Source organism: Charadrius vociferus, unplaced genomic scaffold, assembly GCF_000708025.1.
Source record: "Charadrius vociferus isolate BGI_N301 unplaced genomic scaffold, ASM70802v2 scaffold650, whole genome shotgun sequence".
NCBI classification, from domain to species: Eukaryota; Metazoa; Chordata; class Aves; order Charadriiformes; family Charadriidae; genus Charadrius; species Charadrius vociferus.
Genome location: NW_009646736.1, coordinates 3,333,266 through 3,350,951, shown reverse-complemented (window position 1 = coordinate 3,350,951; position 17,686 = coordinate 3,333,266). Strand labels below are relative to the sequence as shown.

Sequence of the window (17,686 nt, the reverse complement as noted above, 5' to 3'; positions counted from 1 at the left end):
CATCATCTTCTCCAGTGAGTTCTCATTCAAAGTTCAAATGGGTCTCCTGCTTGCATCTTTAGGCAATGAATCCACGTCCAAAGGGAATAAATCGGTGTGCAGGACACACCTCCTGTCAAAGTCACCCAATACGAGCACATTCCACCTACTCCAAGCTCCATTTATAGGAGTGAGACCACAATTTCTGATGCGCCAAATTGTCCACAAACTTTATATCCATTGTGGTTTTGCTCCTACATCTTAAAGCCCTGACAGCTGAACTTCAGTTTTTCTCTGACATTTCTGATCAGTTGTAATCTAAGAATATAGCAGCATGGAAGTAATTCAGCTGAGGAGCCTCTGACACCAGGTAAGTGATGTTGTTTTTTAACACTGCTATTTTCAATGATGTTAACATTAATTCCAGCACTGATGGGCTCCCTCTGAAGTCCTGAAACTTTATTTTTGTTTAGTTGGAGTGAGAAAATGAGAAATAAACTTGCAACTTGTTTGAAGGTCTCAAATAGTTCACAGGCCTTGAACAACCCTTCAGTGTTCTGACAAATTTGATGCTATGTAACTCCACAGTGTATGTGTCCTACGATCATCTAAGCACAGCATGGACAGCTGGTTCAAAGGTTGCAGATGGGTTTTTACTGCTGTGTGCTGTGAAGTGCACAGTATTTTCTCTTCCAGATGGAAAAATACAGGTTGTATTAGATCTATTCTTCACTTCTACTGCATAATGCCTTTACCCAATAAAAGACCTGCTAGGACATCAAACTGTTAAAATGTAGATCAAACTCTGCTAACCTTACACGGATAAGTTGTTGGCTGTGCTAAAGTCAAGACAGATGGTCACTTCAGGGAATGTTTCTTTTATGGCAAGTGCTCATTTGAGTAGGAATATTTCTAGCTTGATGAGTCACCTCTTTCTCAATTTGCTGCATGACATACCAAAAAGTGATTTTTACTTAGGGATATTCAAAGACATGGCAGAGCCTGAAAGATATGTCTTCAAAGCATCTTGTGGTGGTTTCATTCTCCAGTGGGAGCATTATATGACATGTGTAGATCGATTAAATAAAAAATATCCTCCATTGTTTTCTTTTTGTTGAAAACTGTGATGAATTGTCTTTTTTTGTCTTTTTTTTTTTTTTTTTACAAAATCATGTGGTACTCAATATATAAAATCAGTCCCACAACAGCAAAATGCACTAAATTACAATAAAATTGCTCTGTTTAATGTAAAAAGTAAGAAACTTAGAGTAAACTGCAAAAATTAGAACGAACGTTTCTAATCTGTGACTCTTCAGTAGCAGGTTTGACTCTTCCCCGGTTTAGAGGACAAGAACCATCATCTGCATGCTCGTTGCCATGGAGACTCCCATCGCTTTTGGAATCATAAGTTTTGCCTGAAAGGAAACACTCCTTCAGTGTGAGTTTTTAATGACTGTAGGGGTTTCTGTTTGTCAGCACGCCATATACTAGATTAACTACCATGTCTAAGCAGGTGGGAGGGAAGGCAGGAAAATATTTTCTAGTAATCAGTGACAATATATTTAGTCTGTATAAAATCCACAAAACGTAAATAGAATTACAAGACTTACTGCATTAGATTAGGCTGTTATGGCATCAAATCCATTATCTCTCTTTCAGTATCGGCTACTTCAAAGGAGAATGAACTTTGGTCGCAGAACATGGGCATGGTAATAAATCCTTCTAACCCCTGCAGGAGACTGGCTTGGGGACCGACAGGCTGCATAGCCTTTGAGGTTTCTCTTTCTCAGCTTTGAGTTGATACGGGCTTCCCCATAACCACAAATAATAACGGCAGCTTTTCTAGGAGAAGATGTTGTATTGGATTTGCAAGGCAAGGTTGTAGTACAGACGTGTACATGAACAATCAGGGTTTGCCCATGTGAAGAGCTGTCTACCATTTATCCCTTCTGTTTGCACTACCAGCACTCCGGGCGTTGACAGCTATGTCAGCTTCTTTCTCCCTAGTGCACAATCAACACCTGGGATTGCTCTGCGGGGGAATTTGTTTGGCCCTACACAGTGTGCAGAATGGTTAGGTTCACCAACATGGATATGTTGGCGTGAATTTCTGGCTATAATAAAGCTGTAAGATTAAGCCTCAGTTACTTCCTAGTTCTGTTGTCTTTGCTAGATGGTAACTAAATAACTACCTCTTAAATCTGCAATTTTCGCTTGATTTCTTCTTTTGAAGCTGTTTTGTGCATCTGTGGGGCCATCGCTATACTTCATTGCAATAGCTGGGGTCTGGTCCTTCTCTAGCTGCGTCTGAGTAACTGAAAGAAGAACAGAAAAGGATATTTAATTGAGTTGTATTAATGTTCCCTTGTTCAAGGAGGGAAAGATACGTGGAGTTGACTCTACCTGGCTGATGACAACTTGGTATTGTTTCAGCCCTGCCTTCTTGAAAGGACTGAACAGAATCATGGCCAGAATCTAAGCCTTTCATTGGCCTTCCCATTATCTCATTCTCAGTTGCAGTTTTATTTCTAACGAGGAAGTATGTGTGCATTTTCCCTTTGCCTTTTACTTCTATTTCTCCTCTCTCGGTCATCTCAAAATTCTTGTATTTTAGGCATCTAAAATATCAGAAGCAAAATGACACATGAAAATTCAAGATTAGCAAAAATGACACCGATGTTTTAGAAAAGCTATTGTAATCTAAGTAATCAAATCACAACAGTCCGGGAAAAACAGTATTGATCCGTGAACAACTGACGGTTTGTTTCAACTGTTTATTCAAGCCTGATGTGCTTTTATAGCTTTACACATACAGCCTGATCAAAAATCAATGGATCACATAGTCAAATACTTCAGTATGGTGAAGGGTTCTTACTGACCAGTAAATAGAACTTAAGAAGTGAGGCAGCCAATACCAGTTAGACAGAACTATCTCGTCATTTCATCAGAGAAGGCAATCAGGTTCATCAAGCATGATTTACTCCTCATAAATCCACACTGGCTATTCCCAGTTGCCACCTACATGTGTCCAAAAAATGGCTTCCAAGAGGACTTAATTTTCACTGGGACTGACATAGCTTTTTAGCTTGTCTTCACTTCTACCTCTTGCAAACATATTTTATGCACAGATAAAATTCTTGAAAAAGTAGTGTTTAATTTTTAGTGACATGAGTTTTAGGAAAGTAGATTACTCATTGCATGAATAGGATAGTGGTTTATGCAGTTAATCCTTAGTAAGTGCAAATAACCCCATTTTGCCACAAATTGTTGTGCTCAATCAGAGAGATTTTAAAGTTTTTGTTATGCAGGTTGTCAAATTAAATGTTCTGACTGTCCTTCTAGCATGTACATCACTCTATCGGTATTTCCAAATAAGCTATCACAATTTTCTTTTTCCCTGCATTTTGCTTTCTAGGATTGAGACTCTCAAACCTCAGTCTTGATATACAAGTGCCTTTGAAATAATCAGAAAAAATAAAACTCTTTGCAAGCAGTGACTTTTCTTTATAAGTAAGCTGCATAAATAAATAACATGACTGAAGACAGCATCATCTGCATCTGAAAGCTGCAGCTGTCAATGCAGTGTTTTTTAGCACAGCTTTTAACAGGAAAAGCTTCCATCATAGTTACTCACTGATAGGCACTGGAGCTTAGATGAATTTTACTTGGGACACCGTGACTCTCCATCCGGGAAGCTATATTCACCGTGTCTCCAAACAAGCAATAACGAGGCATCTTTTCTCCAACAACTCCAGCCAAGACAGGACCTGTATGGATCCCAACTCTAATCTTTACAAAGACATAAAACACCCCCCAAAAATGTCACTTATTATTTAACATCTTTCTTAATGATATCCAGCCACCTAAAAGTTCATCCTAACACGACACTGGACACCAGTAAAATATCAAATATCCACAGGGAGAGGCTCTTCGTGAAAAACGTACTCATGTGGGCATTCCCCAATGTCACAGAGGAGTTGGAAGAAACTCTTTGATGTCGTACTGCAATACGTTAACCAGAAGCCAAACCCAAGACACAGACAGACACACATGCATCTTTGCGTTAACAACTTACTTGGATAGGATTTCCAGAAACTGGGTTCTGTACTCCTTTAGCTGCTATTATCATTCCCAAGGCAAAGTTAGCAACTCGCTCAGCATGAGTGGGTACAGGCACAGGGACCCCACCTACTACCATATAGGCGTCTCCAATTGTCTCCACCTTTAATTGAGAGGGACACACATATGAGCATGCCATCTTGCTCAGGTCAGTGCTTTGCTGTTTGGGTTCTTCTTACCTGCACCAACTCCCCCTTTCTTCTAAAAGATGTTTCCAGTCACTAAAAAGCTCTACCACATGTGAGTTTCCTTGAGATGGGGATCCTTTCCTTGACTCTACACTAAAAATTTCAGTGCGTTCATTCTGTCCCTGCTTACTCGACCCATTTTTTATATCAGTGTGAGAGACCCGAAGGAGTAAGGGATGCTGTGAAAGCGTCAAACTCTTACCCAGGGCAGACCTATATGCAAAGAGCTATCCCCTGGCACAGACTCCTGAGCCAGGAGGTTATCTGATAGCTGAATGCTATTAATTAGCTCTAATTCACAATTGGTGTTACAAGAGTATTTCTTTCTTAAAAGAGATTTCTTTTTTAAAAAGCCACAATAAAGCAAGGGCTTCTGTTCACTGGTGATTATTATTAAGGGGTTCACATGAAATTAAGAAACCTCCGGGCTCCAGGATGTCAGAGAATGCAAAGTGTGAACTAAGCAGTTTGGGAGCATTCTTCCTTACAACCTGCTGTTTTCCCACAACGTGCTGCAGTCTGAGAGACAAATGCTGAAGGGTTTGTCCTCCTTCAGGCATCCAGTCTCCTTGGAGCGCGTGACAAGGCGCCTGAGAAATATTTTGGGGTTTGTTCCTGTACCAGAGATTTTGCTGGGAACAGAATAGGCCTGTTTGAAACAGAGAATTCTCAAATGTTTAAAATTCACTGTGAAAGACTGTTACACGGTAAGGAAATTTTCTAAATTGCTCTTATGAGATTTTATTGTTACATTTACCATCACTAAATAAGAGATGAGTTTGAATTAGATTAATTGGATTTCTTAAAAATGAACACCAATAGGAGAGCAGGAACATAATTTCATCTTTGGGTTTGTTCATTAACATAATGACTTAAAACTGTTCAGCACATTAGTCTTGAAAAATATGTTCCTGTACATGCCTTCTATCAGATAGCCAACCCCATAGTAATGCTAGTAATTTCCTGTAACAAATTAAAAACAACTGTAAAAAAAGCTACTAATGCAAATAGATACCCTAATTATTTTTCGGCCATGGTAGGAGGTTTAATTTAACAAGATTTATTCCTAACTTCAGATGTTTATAAGCTTGGGCCAACTTTCTTTGATCAATTTCAATATTTCATTTCTTTCTCAACTCCCTGAAATAGTAATCTCATCCTCCCTCTCTGTACCCTGGTAACCTCCTTCAATATTAATACAAGTTATATACAGGCATCAAAAGGAGATTATTATAGTGACAGATAATTTACTCCTGATGTATGATTTAGATAGAATATGATGCTAATTTATCCTAAAATCTGTGGGCCATATCCTGGATGCTTCAATTATTGAATACAGTTTCCTTGCCAAGGCAGAAATGCTTCTGATTTCCCAGTACAATTTATTGCGGGATGAACGGCATGCCTTGCCTGAGCAAGGAATGAACGAGATCTGGATTTCACCCTTTACTATTTCTGCCTTCCTAAATATTTAATGTGCTGGGGACAGAGAGAAACTTAGGACTTGATCGAGCTCATCAAATCTCAGTAGCTCTGGAGGTGTTAATAATACTACTATTATATGTCAACCAGGGCTCTGATCCTTCCAGCATGGTTTGCAGACAACGCGTACGTTACAGTCTAGATCTAATCAATGCTCTTTGGGACCAGCAGATCTATACCATTGCCTAAGATCTCCATGAAGCAAAACAAAGTCTAGGTATTATCTGGATATTGTTTATATTGTTATTTCCCACCAAAGGAGACACTTAATGATATAGTGACCTGTTTACAACAGGTTGGAATAAAAAAACCTACGAAAATTATTCAAATTGGTCCATAAACTAGGCTATCCTGTCATGCTGGGTAGGCATTTGAGAAGAGGAGAGAGATGTATGAAAGAACAGCCATTCTGGTGTTAGCGTTGTGGAAAGAGACTCTAGCCCATTAGAGACATTACATTCCCAACCGAAGATTTTAAACGTATTTACTCTCACCTTGGCCCCCTTTTTTAGTTTCTCTGTGTGGCCACTAGAAATATGCAGTATTTTATGGTTTATCAAAAAATCACACTGGGGGCAAAAGGATTTAAGTGCATTTAAAAACAAACAAAAAACCCCGCAACAACAAAATCTTTTTCTAGACTATTTCTACAGCCTTTATCAATCAGTACATACCTTGTACACATCATGCACCGTGGTCAGTCTGTCAAATCTCAGGTACATTGAATTTAACATGAGAACTATCTGAATAGGTTCACACTGGGCACAAATGTTGGTAAAGGTCACAACATCGCTGAACAATATAGTGCACTCCTTGAACTCTCCTGTGAGCAGAAAGACCAGCAGTAAGTACTTGTAATGGCTGGACAATCACGACATCTCTTTGAGACCCCTTTGCAAAGATTACTTCCTCGTCATTCTTTTAGGACATATGACCTATCAGTTGTAATACTCATATCAGGTGCTGATACAAAAGAGAGGTGTCAGTATAAGACTATATCAAATATAAGAATCATCGCACTTCTCAAATAATCCAGACATCTGAATGCATCTCTTTGTCCATCCATACTCAGGATGTACTTAGCTCTTTACCCCTAACTTCATATATGTGCTTACTAAAGGGAATTTAAGCATAGTCTTACTTGCTGTCCTTAATAACAATGGGAATCATGATTCTAGGTTTATAGATAGCATAGAGGAACTAAGAGAATCCTCTATGAAAGACCAATCTCTTTATTCCTTTCATTTTTGAGTGCCCATTTCCCTGTATACCCACATTAAAAACAAAATCTCAGTTTACTGTTGAAACACTGACTTTTGTTTCCTGAATGGGCAGCTGCCACCACACTTCACTCCCTAAGGAACAATTTTGGCAAATAGCTTCCAAAGCTTTGTTTGAAAGAATAGTCTAAGCTCTGTTATCAGTGAGATAAAGGATTTGTGGTCCTCCTCCTACCCATGAACGTCACCAAGTAGAGAATGTACTCCATGACAGTGGCAATAGGCCTGTGCCAGCACCCCAGTCTCTCTTTCACTATCATCTGGCACACGAAATATGCATCACAAACGCATCCTATTCATTCACCTGCCTCAACTCGCTTCCCCTCTTTCAGCTGGTTGGCCACGTGCTCAGGAAGCATGGCGTAGAGCAGAGCTTCGGTCTTTTTTTTCTCTTCCTCTAGGTGCTTTGACAGTATCCGCAGTTCTTCCTTCTTCCTCTCCAACTGGTTAGAGAGCTCCATCTCTGCCAGTCGCTGCTGATTGAGAAGAATCAAATCCCTGGTCACGTCGTGAGGTGCAATGTCTGCAATATGCATCTGTCGCTCCTCCAGTTCATGCAAAGTGCGAAGCAAAGGTGAGCAGAGGTAGAGCATGCACTGCAGGGACTCCATCCAGATCATCTGGCCTGTTTGAAACAAGTGTCGGTAAGTTTTCAGCAGCTTGGACTTTCACGTGATGCTCAGTACTACTGTTATTAATTTTAGGGGATGTGTTCTAAGGGCAGTGGCTTTTTGTAGGGTCCAGATCATCACAGGAATTACTCCACTTAGAGGTGGACTTGTTTGGAGAAGGTACACTAAGCAAATAAAAAAAAATTCAGGAACCAGAAAGCAGTCACTCACTCGTTCCAACTGCTAGGCAGAGTCCAACCATTCTTCAGGGCCCTCCTCTTCATGAGGAACTTGTGGTCCCCTCTCCCTCTCCCCTCTCCCTCTCCCTCTCCCTCTCGCTCTCGCTCTCCCTCTCCCTCTCTTCTTGAGCTGTTCCTGAAGCCAGTGTGTCAGCATCATGCACAGGGGAACTGAGACTCACAAAGATTAAGTGAAATATTTAAAGTTTAATTTCACAGTGGGTAAAATGTAGCCCCAGTAAAGTCAATGGAGCCTTCCTGCCTGGAACCTGGAGCTTTCAGTCACTCTGATCGTCTAAATAAGCAGGTGTAAAAAATGCCTGAAAGGTAGAAGAGATTTTTGGTAGGGGATTGAGTTTTTGTTTTCTTTGTTGAGATTTGATTATGGGTTTGATTTTTTTATATTTTGCTGCTGCTGCTGCTGCTGTTGTTGTTATTATTAATTTGCTTCATAAGTATCCTTGGTTTCTGAACAGCAATCTAGGAATTCCTATTTCTTTCTTTCTCTCTCACCCCATCCCCAAGGCAACTGGATGAACAGCTTGAAAACTAACAGGATTGGAATATCAGAGATCCCATGTGAATTAATCCTGACAGCATAAGAGGAACTAAGACTGTACCTGTGACTAGTTAAAGTTCCTTGTTTTGGTAACATCACTTTTTTCAAGGTCTCCCTAAACTCTTAATTTTTTCTGAATCTCAGGAATACCAGATTTGACACTCATTATGTAAAGGTGAAAGAAGAGAAGGGAAAATTAGGTCATATTATACAGTTCAGAGAAGTAAAATTGAGGTCACAGAACACTTAAACCAAATGTCATTTTAGTTAATTACAGGAAGCAGAGAATAATTCCATACTCATTCCTCTTAGTAAAAATAAAGCAAATAAAATATGTTTTTTGCTTAAGTAATTTGAACTGGTAAACTCTTACATAACATTGGTGGGGAGGGCGAAGACAGAAATCAGAATCTGAAAATGCGACTACAAAAAAATAAAAGCACAGCTAACTAATCTATTTTTATCCACATTTGAAACCCAGCCAGTAGCAAATAACTCCCCTCAAAGGCATACATTAAGAATGAATCACGTATTCGCATTTTAGGAATCAAAATGAATGGAGGCGCAGAGGAAGCCATTTCTTTCCTCCAGCTGTACCCACGTTATCAGGACTTTGCCGCTAAGCGCTCCCCTCCTCCCCCGCCCCTTCCCTCGCCGGGCAGACGGGCAGCAGGCGCTGGCAGGAGCGATGCTGGTGGTGAACTACCGCGGGAACGCTCACCCCGTGTTTCATCGTCGTCTGTACCTGCCAAAGATGCCATCCAAGACCTGTGCCAGGTGGCTGGGTGTAAGATGGTGTTCCACGTACAAAGCAGTAAAATTCTTAGCAGGGCAAAGCAATTCTGTGTCGGGTGCACAGGCTGATGTGTAGAGCTATGGGGAGGCAAGACCTGGACGGTTACTTTTGCACAGCTCAGCGCATCTCCATGCTGAGCCCGGTGGCTCCACAAGCAGAAGCTGGCTCTGAGGGCTGGCATTGTGTCCCTTCCACAGGTCCCCAGTGAAGCAGAAGGCCGTAGGTGAGGGCTGGGGAGATTCACAGGTCAACTGGCATCAAATCCCAACCAAACCCAAGAGTGGCAATACAACCGTGTTGCAGGAATCGCCCTAGAGTAATGCCTTGCATTATAGATTTGGTTTTACCCTCTGCAAAGAAAAACACACAGGGCAGCATTGTGGGGAAAACTCTCATACCTTTTCTGGGAAATGGGCACGACTGAGGACCTCTCTGAGGTGCCTGTACACAAATGTGCACAGCATGGGGAAAAACCAGGAGGAACTAGAGGTCTGTGGGCAGGTTCAGGGCTGCCACATCATTTGGATCATGGAGGCTTGGTGGGGTAGTTCACACACCTGGAGCACTGCAAATGATGAACAAAGACTCGTTAGAATGGCCAGGCAGGCAAGGAGGGGGAGCTGCCTTTTGTGTGAGAGAGCAAGGGAAATGCAAGGAGCTCCGCCTAGGGCTGGACAATGAGCCAGCTGAGAGGTTCTAGATAAGGATTAGAGAGCAGACCAGTGTGGGTGAAGTCGTGATGGGTCTCTGCTACAGATGCCCTGTTCATGAAGAAAAAGTAGATGAGACCTTCTTAAAACAAGTGGAGGAAGTCTGATGGTAGACTTTAGCTACTTTGATATCTGCTAGACAGACAACACAAGCAATTTGGGAGGTTTCTGGAGTGCACCGAGGCACTGATGGGTGAGCTTCCTGACACAAGTGACTGATAAGCCGATGAGGGGAGGTGTCCTGCTAGACCTGATACTTACAAACAGTGAAGAACTATGAATGTGAAAACTGGGCACAACCTTGGCTGCAATGACTGCGTGATGGTGGAGTGCAGGAACCTCAGAGGAGTGAACAAGGTGAAAAAGCAAGATTGCAGCCCTGGACTTTGGGAGACTGGACTTTGTCCTATTCAGGGATATGCTTGGAAGAATCCCATGGGATACAGTCTTGGAAAGAAGAAGGGTCCAGAAGAGATGTTTTTTTTCCAAGGATCTCCTCTTCCAAGTTCAGGAATGGTCTATCCTGATGTGCAGTAAGTCAAGCAAACGTGGCAGGGGCATGCAGGGATTAATAAGGAGCTCCTGACTAAACTCAAACATAAAAAAGAAAGAAGTACAAGAGGTGAAAGGTGGGTGAGGTCACCCCAGAGGAAGACAGTTGAAAAAGCCAAAACCCACTTGGGGTTGTATCTGTTGAGGAACAAGGAGAGCTTCTACAGGTATATGAGCAGCAAAAGGAAGACTAGTGAAAATGTGGGTCTGCTGCTGCATGGGGCAAGGGATCTGCTGAGAAAGGATAAGGAAAAGTCCAAGGTACTCAGCACCTTCTTTGCTTCAGTCTTTGCTGGTAAGAAGCACCCTTCAGTAATCACAGGGCCCTGAGACCAGTGGGAAAGTCTGGAGTGATGAAGACCTACCATTCGCACAGGAGGTTCAGGTTAGTAAACATTTATACAAATTGGATATACAGAAGTCCACAAGACTTGATGTGATGCATCCAGGAGTGCTGAGGGAGCTGGCCAGTGTCATTGCAAGGCCACTCTGTTAGTTTTGAAAGTCAGGGTGACAGGGGGAGGTTTCTGAGGACTGGAAGAAAGTAGATGTCACTATTTTCAAGAAGTAAAGGATGGAGGATCTGAGAAGGCTTGGAGCATCTGTCATATAAGGAGAAGGTAAGAGAGCTGGGATTGTTCAGCCCGGAGAAGACAAGCCTCAGGGGGAGCTTATCAATATGTATAAATACCTGACAGGAGGGAGTAAAAAATACTCTTCTCAGTGGTATCCAATGAAAGAACAAGGGACAATGGGCACTAATTGAAATGCAGGAATTCCATTTAAACACAAGAAAAAACTTTTTACTGTAAAGGTGGTTTAACACTGGAATGAGTCACCCAAGGAGGCTGGGGAGTCTCCATTCTTGAACATATTCAAAACCCAACTAGATATGGTCCTGAGTAACCTGCTCCAGTTGAACCTGCTTTGAGTGGGGACCTGCAGAGGTCCCTTCCAAACTCAACTGGAGTTGAGTCAATTCTATGACTCTGTGAATAATTGAGACTAGAGGTGGTTCAGAAAACAGAAATCCTCCCTTGGCTCTGCCCTTGATAGTCAGGAAACATGCAAAGATGTGGGGTTTGCAGCATTAGAAAAACACTGTCTTTCTAAGCCTTTCAAATGGGAGTGCAGTTGTTATTTCTGACTGAAAGCCTTCAAAATCTAGTGAGGTAATAGCAGAATTTGTCTACAAGCATCTTAAAGTACTGTTTCTCTTAACAGAACCATCTAATCCTCATCTCACTGCACAAAGGCAAGCCCATTTATAGGACTTACGTGAAGCCAGGAGTCCACAGAAATGCGTTAGTTCAATTCCAGCATAATTCCTGATTTAATATGAACACTTACGCTATTGAAAACAGGGAAGTACCTCTCAGCTGTAGCATTGGCCGTTGTTTCCATGACTCTGGCATCATCTCTCTTCTAGTCTGGAAAACAAATTGGCTGTTGATGAATTTCTGAATGCTAGAGATGGTGAAGGGTACTTCTGGGTGAAGGATACTGAAATAGCGATCCAAGCAGATGCCCGTGGTCTGAAGGCCAGGTACTATCTTTTGAATGCTCACCCCAGCTTGCTTCACTCTGAGCTTAAAAAGAAAATATGGACAATGTGTTACAATTCATATCCTGTTTGGGTTCAGGCCAAGCTATAGCTGCTCACTTTTTATACGTGTACACACACTTAGCCTCGCTACGCCACACGGCTTATTTCTGAGCAAAGTTTCTCTTATTAGTGTATTACCGCAAAGCTCTGAGTGAGTGTCCTTCATAGCAAGACAAAGCCTCCAGAAAAGAATGTTGTTATCCAAGTGGTCTTCTCTATCAATGGTTAGAAACAAAACAAAACTATCTGCTATTATCCTTGCCTGTATTTGTGTAGGCCTGACAAAGGCCTACCTAGCCTTACAGGTAGCTGCAAGAGAAAATTAGAGATACCAGAGCACGTCCTGCATTCCAAAAGGAAAATAACTGTGGCATAAAATGTCATGGCAAATATTAATTTTCTAACGGATGCCATGGGTTACCTTCTCTTAACCATTGCTGTGGAAAGGTTTAGTCACACTCTTTTAGCCAATACATGAGCTCTTAACTCTCGCAGAAATGTCCGCTCTGCCTTCACTGCTTGTCATCAGAGTTAGTGCAGCTCTGACATAGCTACCAACAATGGGTGCAGGACTTGCCCTTTTTCCACACTAGTAATTTTATCAAATTATGCAGGCTGGATGTAGAGAATGGTTTAAAACTCAGAACTTTGGCTAGTGTGGACAGTGGCATCAAGCAGACTATGTGCTCTGGAACCTTTAGCAGCCAAAACGCGTTCCCTGCGTGGCTGTATTCAGCTTTCTTCTGCTTTCCTATTCTCAGCCTCTCCTTTCTTTGCTCCTGTCTTAAGTGAATATTCTCGGCATGGAGTTGAGAGCAAGAGGAACTGTAGCTCGGAGGGAACCCAGGCTAGCTGGAAACCAGCCACAGGGCAGTCCCTGCCAAGGGAAAGCCAATTCCGTTGCTGCAGGGTATGTGTGCACAGGAGAGGAGACTCAGTCCTCCCCCCGGAAGATAAAGAGCTGTTTGGGTCCAGTTCCTATTAGATGGGGTTGCATGCTGCCCGATTTAGTAGGTATCTGGGTTTTCCCAGCAGAAGCCTGTCGGAGTAGACTCGGAAGCACGTCGAGCCTCAGTCGCCAGCAAAGCCTTACAAAAGCCTTTGGATAGATAAGTAACTGGGAGGAGAGGGTGACTAGCTCTACGTATAAAGCCAGTTTAAAGGATGGGTCGTGTCTCTGGCACATCCAAGGACAGGAAGGTGGCCAGAAACCTCAGAAAATTCTGTTCACCGTTTGGTAACGGACAGACGGCTGCAATACGCCTTGTTGGCATATCTGCAGCTGTTTCAGACATGGTAATTTCACTAAATTCAAAGGGTTTCCTATCTGAAGTGATCCAGATCCAGTTGGTAGAAGTGACTTTTATTGCATGGCTCTGTGCAGAGCACTTCTGCAAATCCTACAAATGAGCGTGTCCTGTATACACAGCACGCAGCGCCCACTGCAGCGATCTGCAGGACAGTCAAAACAGAAGAAAATCACTATATGGTTTACACAAACTAAGGGCCCTTACCACACGCTTGTCCTACCTCTTTGTCAAAAACCATATGAAAAGGAAGTCCATTGCAAAATGTTTTTGTGTCAATCCAGAGGCTCTTGGGATAAACAGGATCAAATCCTCTCAGGAGCTTACCTGTGGCAAGATATATATGTAGCTTTTAATTAGGTTGCACCTCATAAAAGCAGTCAGGATTACTTTTTAGCGCTCAGTGAAATAGGACCCTATAACATAATGAGTGAAGACAAAGTAAACAGTGTGTGGATCCAGAAACTTGCATGCATCTTGCTAAATGCTCTGCAGTTTAATACACAGCTGATCTGAGTTGGCTGAGAGTTTAGAACTTAACCACACAAAAAGCGCAGAGCATGAGATGCATGAAATTATGTGGAAACAATAAGAACAGATGAACAACTGTAGATGTTGCTGCTCTATGAATTTGCAGATGTCACAGCAATATAATACAGCTATATCCCACAAAAATGTACACAGAAGTGGATTTAATATACTTACACAGAAGTGGATTTAATGTACTTTGCCAGCTACTAAGGAACACTTATGGAGAAAAAAACCCAGCATGATCTGGGTTTGTCTCCTATACAAAGAACTCTAGTCCGTAGCACAAAGACCAAATTACGGTTTCGTTTCTCTTTTACTTAGCCTGAGGGGTTTTTTTTTAAATGGTCACAAATCTACAGAGCAGGTCGTGCTTGCTAGTGAACAGATATTTTTGTAAAATGAATAAAATGGGTAAAAATAGTCAAAAGTGCTCATCTGACTGAAGCACCCAAAGCCTTTGATCTTCACAGTATAAACTAGGATTGGATTCTCCAGTAACCCACAATAATCAAAAGGATCATTATTTCAAGGGATCTCTTTCCCCCAGAAGGTGGCTATGACAGTTACTCTACTAAATTTTGCTTGATGACAAATGCTCAAGTCACTTTGGAGACTGGTGAAAAAGATTACAAATTTAGGACCCAACTTTTAGACTTCGTACTGCTTCAGGGGAAGTCAATGTGGGTTTTTCATTTTTCCAAGTCTGGCTCTTGATAACATTTGCATTTATTGTGAAAGGATTATTTTTTTTAAGTAATAATGCTACTCCAAACTTTATTTTGAATATATATTAATTTCTTACTCAAGATATCTGCTCTTGTAATGCATGTAGCATTGCACCAGATGATATCAGGTTCAATTTTTCACTCCTCCCAGAATCTAGACAGCTTGGCGATACCGAGCTGCATTCTCATTCCTCTTGGGGAACCAAAAGGATCCTCGCTGAAAAAATCCTTCAGTTTTATAAACATATATAAACATAATAGATAAAGTTATAAACAGAGGTTGCTAGATTAGCAGTAGATTTTTGGTAGCAGAGGGTGTAATTTGGCTTTCAGAATTTACTACAGTTGATAACTTTGGAAAGGAGTAGCAGCTATCAAGTTAAAAAACAGTCTTTTAAATTCATCATCTTAGACCAAGTGACATAAGAAGGAAATATCAAATGTACCACTATGACATTTTATAGAAGAATACTTTTCAGATAAAGAAACCCTGTTTGAGACAAAAGTGACAAGTCATATTCCATTTAAGTATCTGTCATCAGTAAGCATGCTTATTATCTGCAATTTTTCTTTGATTACCGACGTCTAACTGAAAGAAACTTAACCAGAAACATTTTGAAAAGACACAGAGGAAATATGAATGGTAACTTCAAAATGGATAGGTGGGTGGAAATAGGGAGGCTTACTGACTTTCTTTCTGAAGAGGCTCAGAAATGATGACAAGCTCCCTCTGAATGATCTCTCACCTTTTCCTAATGTGATTATTCCTCTTATTGTTTTCCAGTGACTTTTCTTGACAGGACAAACAGAGCTTCCTCTGTCTCTAATTGTATTCTTGGCTTTTTCAAGGTCCTGTTTTGCTGAAATAAATCCCAAGGGAAACTCAAGGGTGTTTTTATTTTAATCCTATTATAATAATACAGTGATAATGAATATTAAAATACCTCTTTAGATAGTTGGTTCTCAATTTGTTTTTCAGAGTCAGCAAGATATTGAGACGAGGAAGAAAATTCATTTCTTTCCTTGTACGAAAATGCAGGGTTTTGAGTGACAAGAAAAACAATATGTTCTTTTTTCCCAGTTCGTTCTTCTTCTTCCATTTGATTGACTATTTCCATTGAAATCTCAATGTTAAAAAAATCCAGGGCTGCTGCACCGATGATTCCTGAAGGGGAAACAAAAGACAAGGTATTGCCAAGAACAAACCCTTTCCATTTTCCCTTTTAGAGGGCCCACAATGGAATTTCACTGTTTCAGAAATCACTTTTCCAAAGGACTCTGGAAGAAGAAAGCAACCTATGTCGTTCCTACTACCGTTACCGTGATAAGAATAAGTGCATAGGAGATAAGTTACTGTTTCTTTTGTCTTGTCTGATGACAAATGCCTATTTTCACTAGAAGCAGCTCAGCAGGATATCTGCAGAATATGTCCAAAATAGTCACACATAACAATAATATCAATTCCTATTAACTCCAAAAATGCACAGGGTCTAAAGAGATACTGCTGTAACAATCTCTTTCAGTCATTGCAGAGCATTTTCTTTTAAAGGAAGGAAATATCTTTCATGGAGATGCACAATCAGTCCTCTCATTTCTGTTGAGCTATTAGGCGAGATACTGGAAAATGACATGAAAAGCTCTGTCTGAAATTCCAAATAGTTCTGGGCTTTGATAGGAATACAAAATGAGTTTTGACAAAGAGGGAACTCCTGATAACTGATAAACTTCTAAATTCAGCAGCATCTATGAAAGAAAGGAATATGATAATGTCTTACAGACTTACAGCTGTTTAACCCTCGCACAAGTACAACTGTGGAGATTCCTATTAATGCCGGGAAGATTCAGTGTTCAACAGGGTTCAATAGTGCCTTTACAGATTGCGTGTTCTGCATGAGTATTTATAACAGGATGGATGGATGTCTTCAAATCAACTGTAATTTGTACCTCACTGTAATTTAAGGAGCACGAGTCACTGAGAACTAATCAACAGTTAGACACAATAGACACCATGAACGTCAATTTTTCTTCCAAGGAGGGAATTCTGTAGGAGTTCTACAGGAATTCTATAGCAGGAACAGACACTTATGGCCTGGGGTGTCACATCATAAATGTTGTTGAAGCTACTGAGAGCTAGGAGTGATCAGACAGTAGGGAAATACCAAGGTCAGACATCTGGTGACTAAACTCTACCAGGCTTCAACTCCATGGCCAGTGCTGCTCTGAAAAAAGATTCTGAAACTGGAGCAAAGTATACCTGCAAATATATGATTACTCTGTATATATACTGCATTACCAGCTGATCTGCAATGTGCATTCTATCTGATTACCTGGCACAATATGGCACAGACCTCTTCTATCTGAATAGTAATGTAAATGCATTGACCCGTCTTCATTCTTTTCTACTCTAAAAGATGGAGCATTCATCTCCTGAGGAAAAACAAACAAAAACAAAACTTCAATATCTTTTGCTGGTGAATTCCACTTGTACAAAAGCATCCCGTGTCCTAATAAAATAAGCAGTAATCTGAATAAGCTGAAATATAGAAAATTAAATATGCCTATCTGTGAAGGAAAATATACTATGCATATTTTACATGTCTAGTATATATATGCAAATATACTATTCAGCCAATGGACTGAATAATATCTACTGTTGAGGAATATTTAGAAAAAAACAATTATAAAAAATTGTCATAACATTTTGTAGTAATACGTCTCAGAACATAAGAGAGCCTGTTATTGCATCTTTTTTCCATTATTTGTTCACACCTGAGACGCTGCTCCTGCAGTTGCAAACTCCAGCAGAGTCCACCCGTACCTGCTCAGTAATTGCTACTTGAACTTGCCTGGTAAGAAAGGGACAGGTAGCTGTGCAATGCATCCAGGTTCTCTATGAACTCATAGAGATTTCCACCCAGTGTCCTCAGCATGTGGTCATAGCCTGAGCGTTTACAGAATTCAAAGAAATACTCTCCAAACTCTCTCAGAACCATGTCAGCAGG

The 17,686-nt window shown here is 41.0% G+C and overlaps 1 protein-coding gene across 1 annotated transcript in view; it reads right to left on the bottom strand.

Moving 5' to 3' along the window:
- Positions 1 to 1,242: 1,242 nt before the first annotated feature.
- Positions 1,243 to 17,686, bottom strand: part of LOC104290651 (guanylate cyclase soluble subunit beta-2-like) — a 17,703-nt gene continuing 1,259 nt past the window's right edge. Inside the window, exons 3-15 of the mRNA XM_009889776.1 lie at positions 17,531 to 17,686; positions 17,012 to 17,111; positions 15,629 to 15,849; positions 15,431 to 15,536; positions 13,652 to 13,755; positions 11,888 to 12,104; positions 7,353 to 7,673; positions 6,443 to 6,591; positions 4,055 to 4,201; positions 3,614 to 3,768; positions 2,383 to 2,597; positions 2,172 to 2,294; positions 1,243 to 1,394 (exon numbers count right to left, since the gene is read on the bottom strand). Of these exons, the coding sequence (XP_009888078.1) occupies positions 1,243 to 1,394; positions 2,172 to 2,294; positions 2,383 to 2,597; positions 3,614 to 3,768; positions 4,055 to 4,201; positions 6,443 to 6,591; positions 7,353 to 7,673; positions 11,888 to 12,104; positions 13,652 to 13,755; positions 15,431 to 15,536; positions 15,629 to 15,849; positions 17,012 to 17,111; positions 17,531 to 17,686 (2,166 nt within the window). The remainder of the gene's footprint in view (positions 1,395 to 2,171; positions 2,295 to 2,382; positions 2,598 to 3,613; positions 3,769 to 4,054; positions 4,202 to 6,442; positions 6,592 to 7,352; positions 7,674 to 11,887; positions 12,105 to 13,651; positions 13,756 to 15,430; positions 15,537 to 15,628; positions 15,850 to 17,011; positions 17,112 to 17,530) is intronic.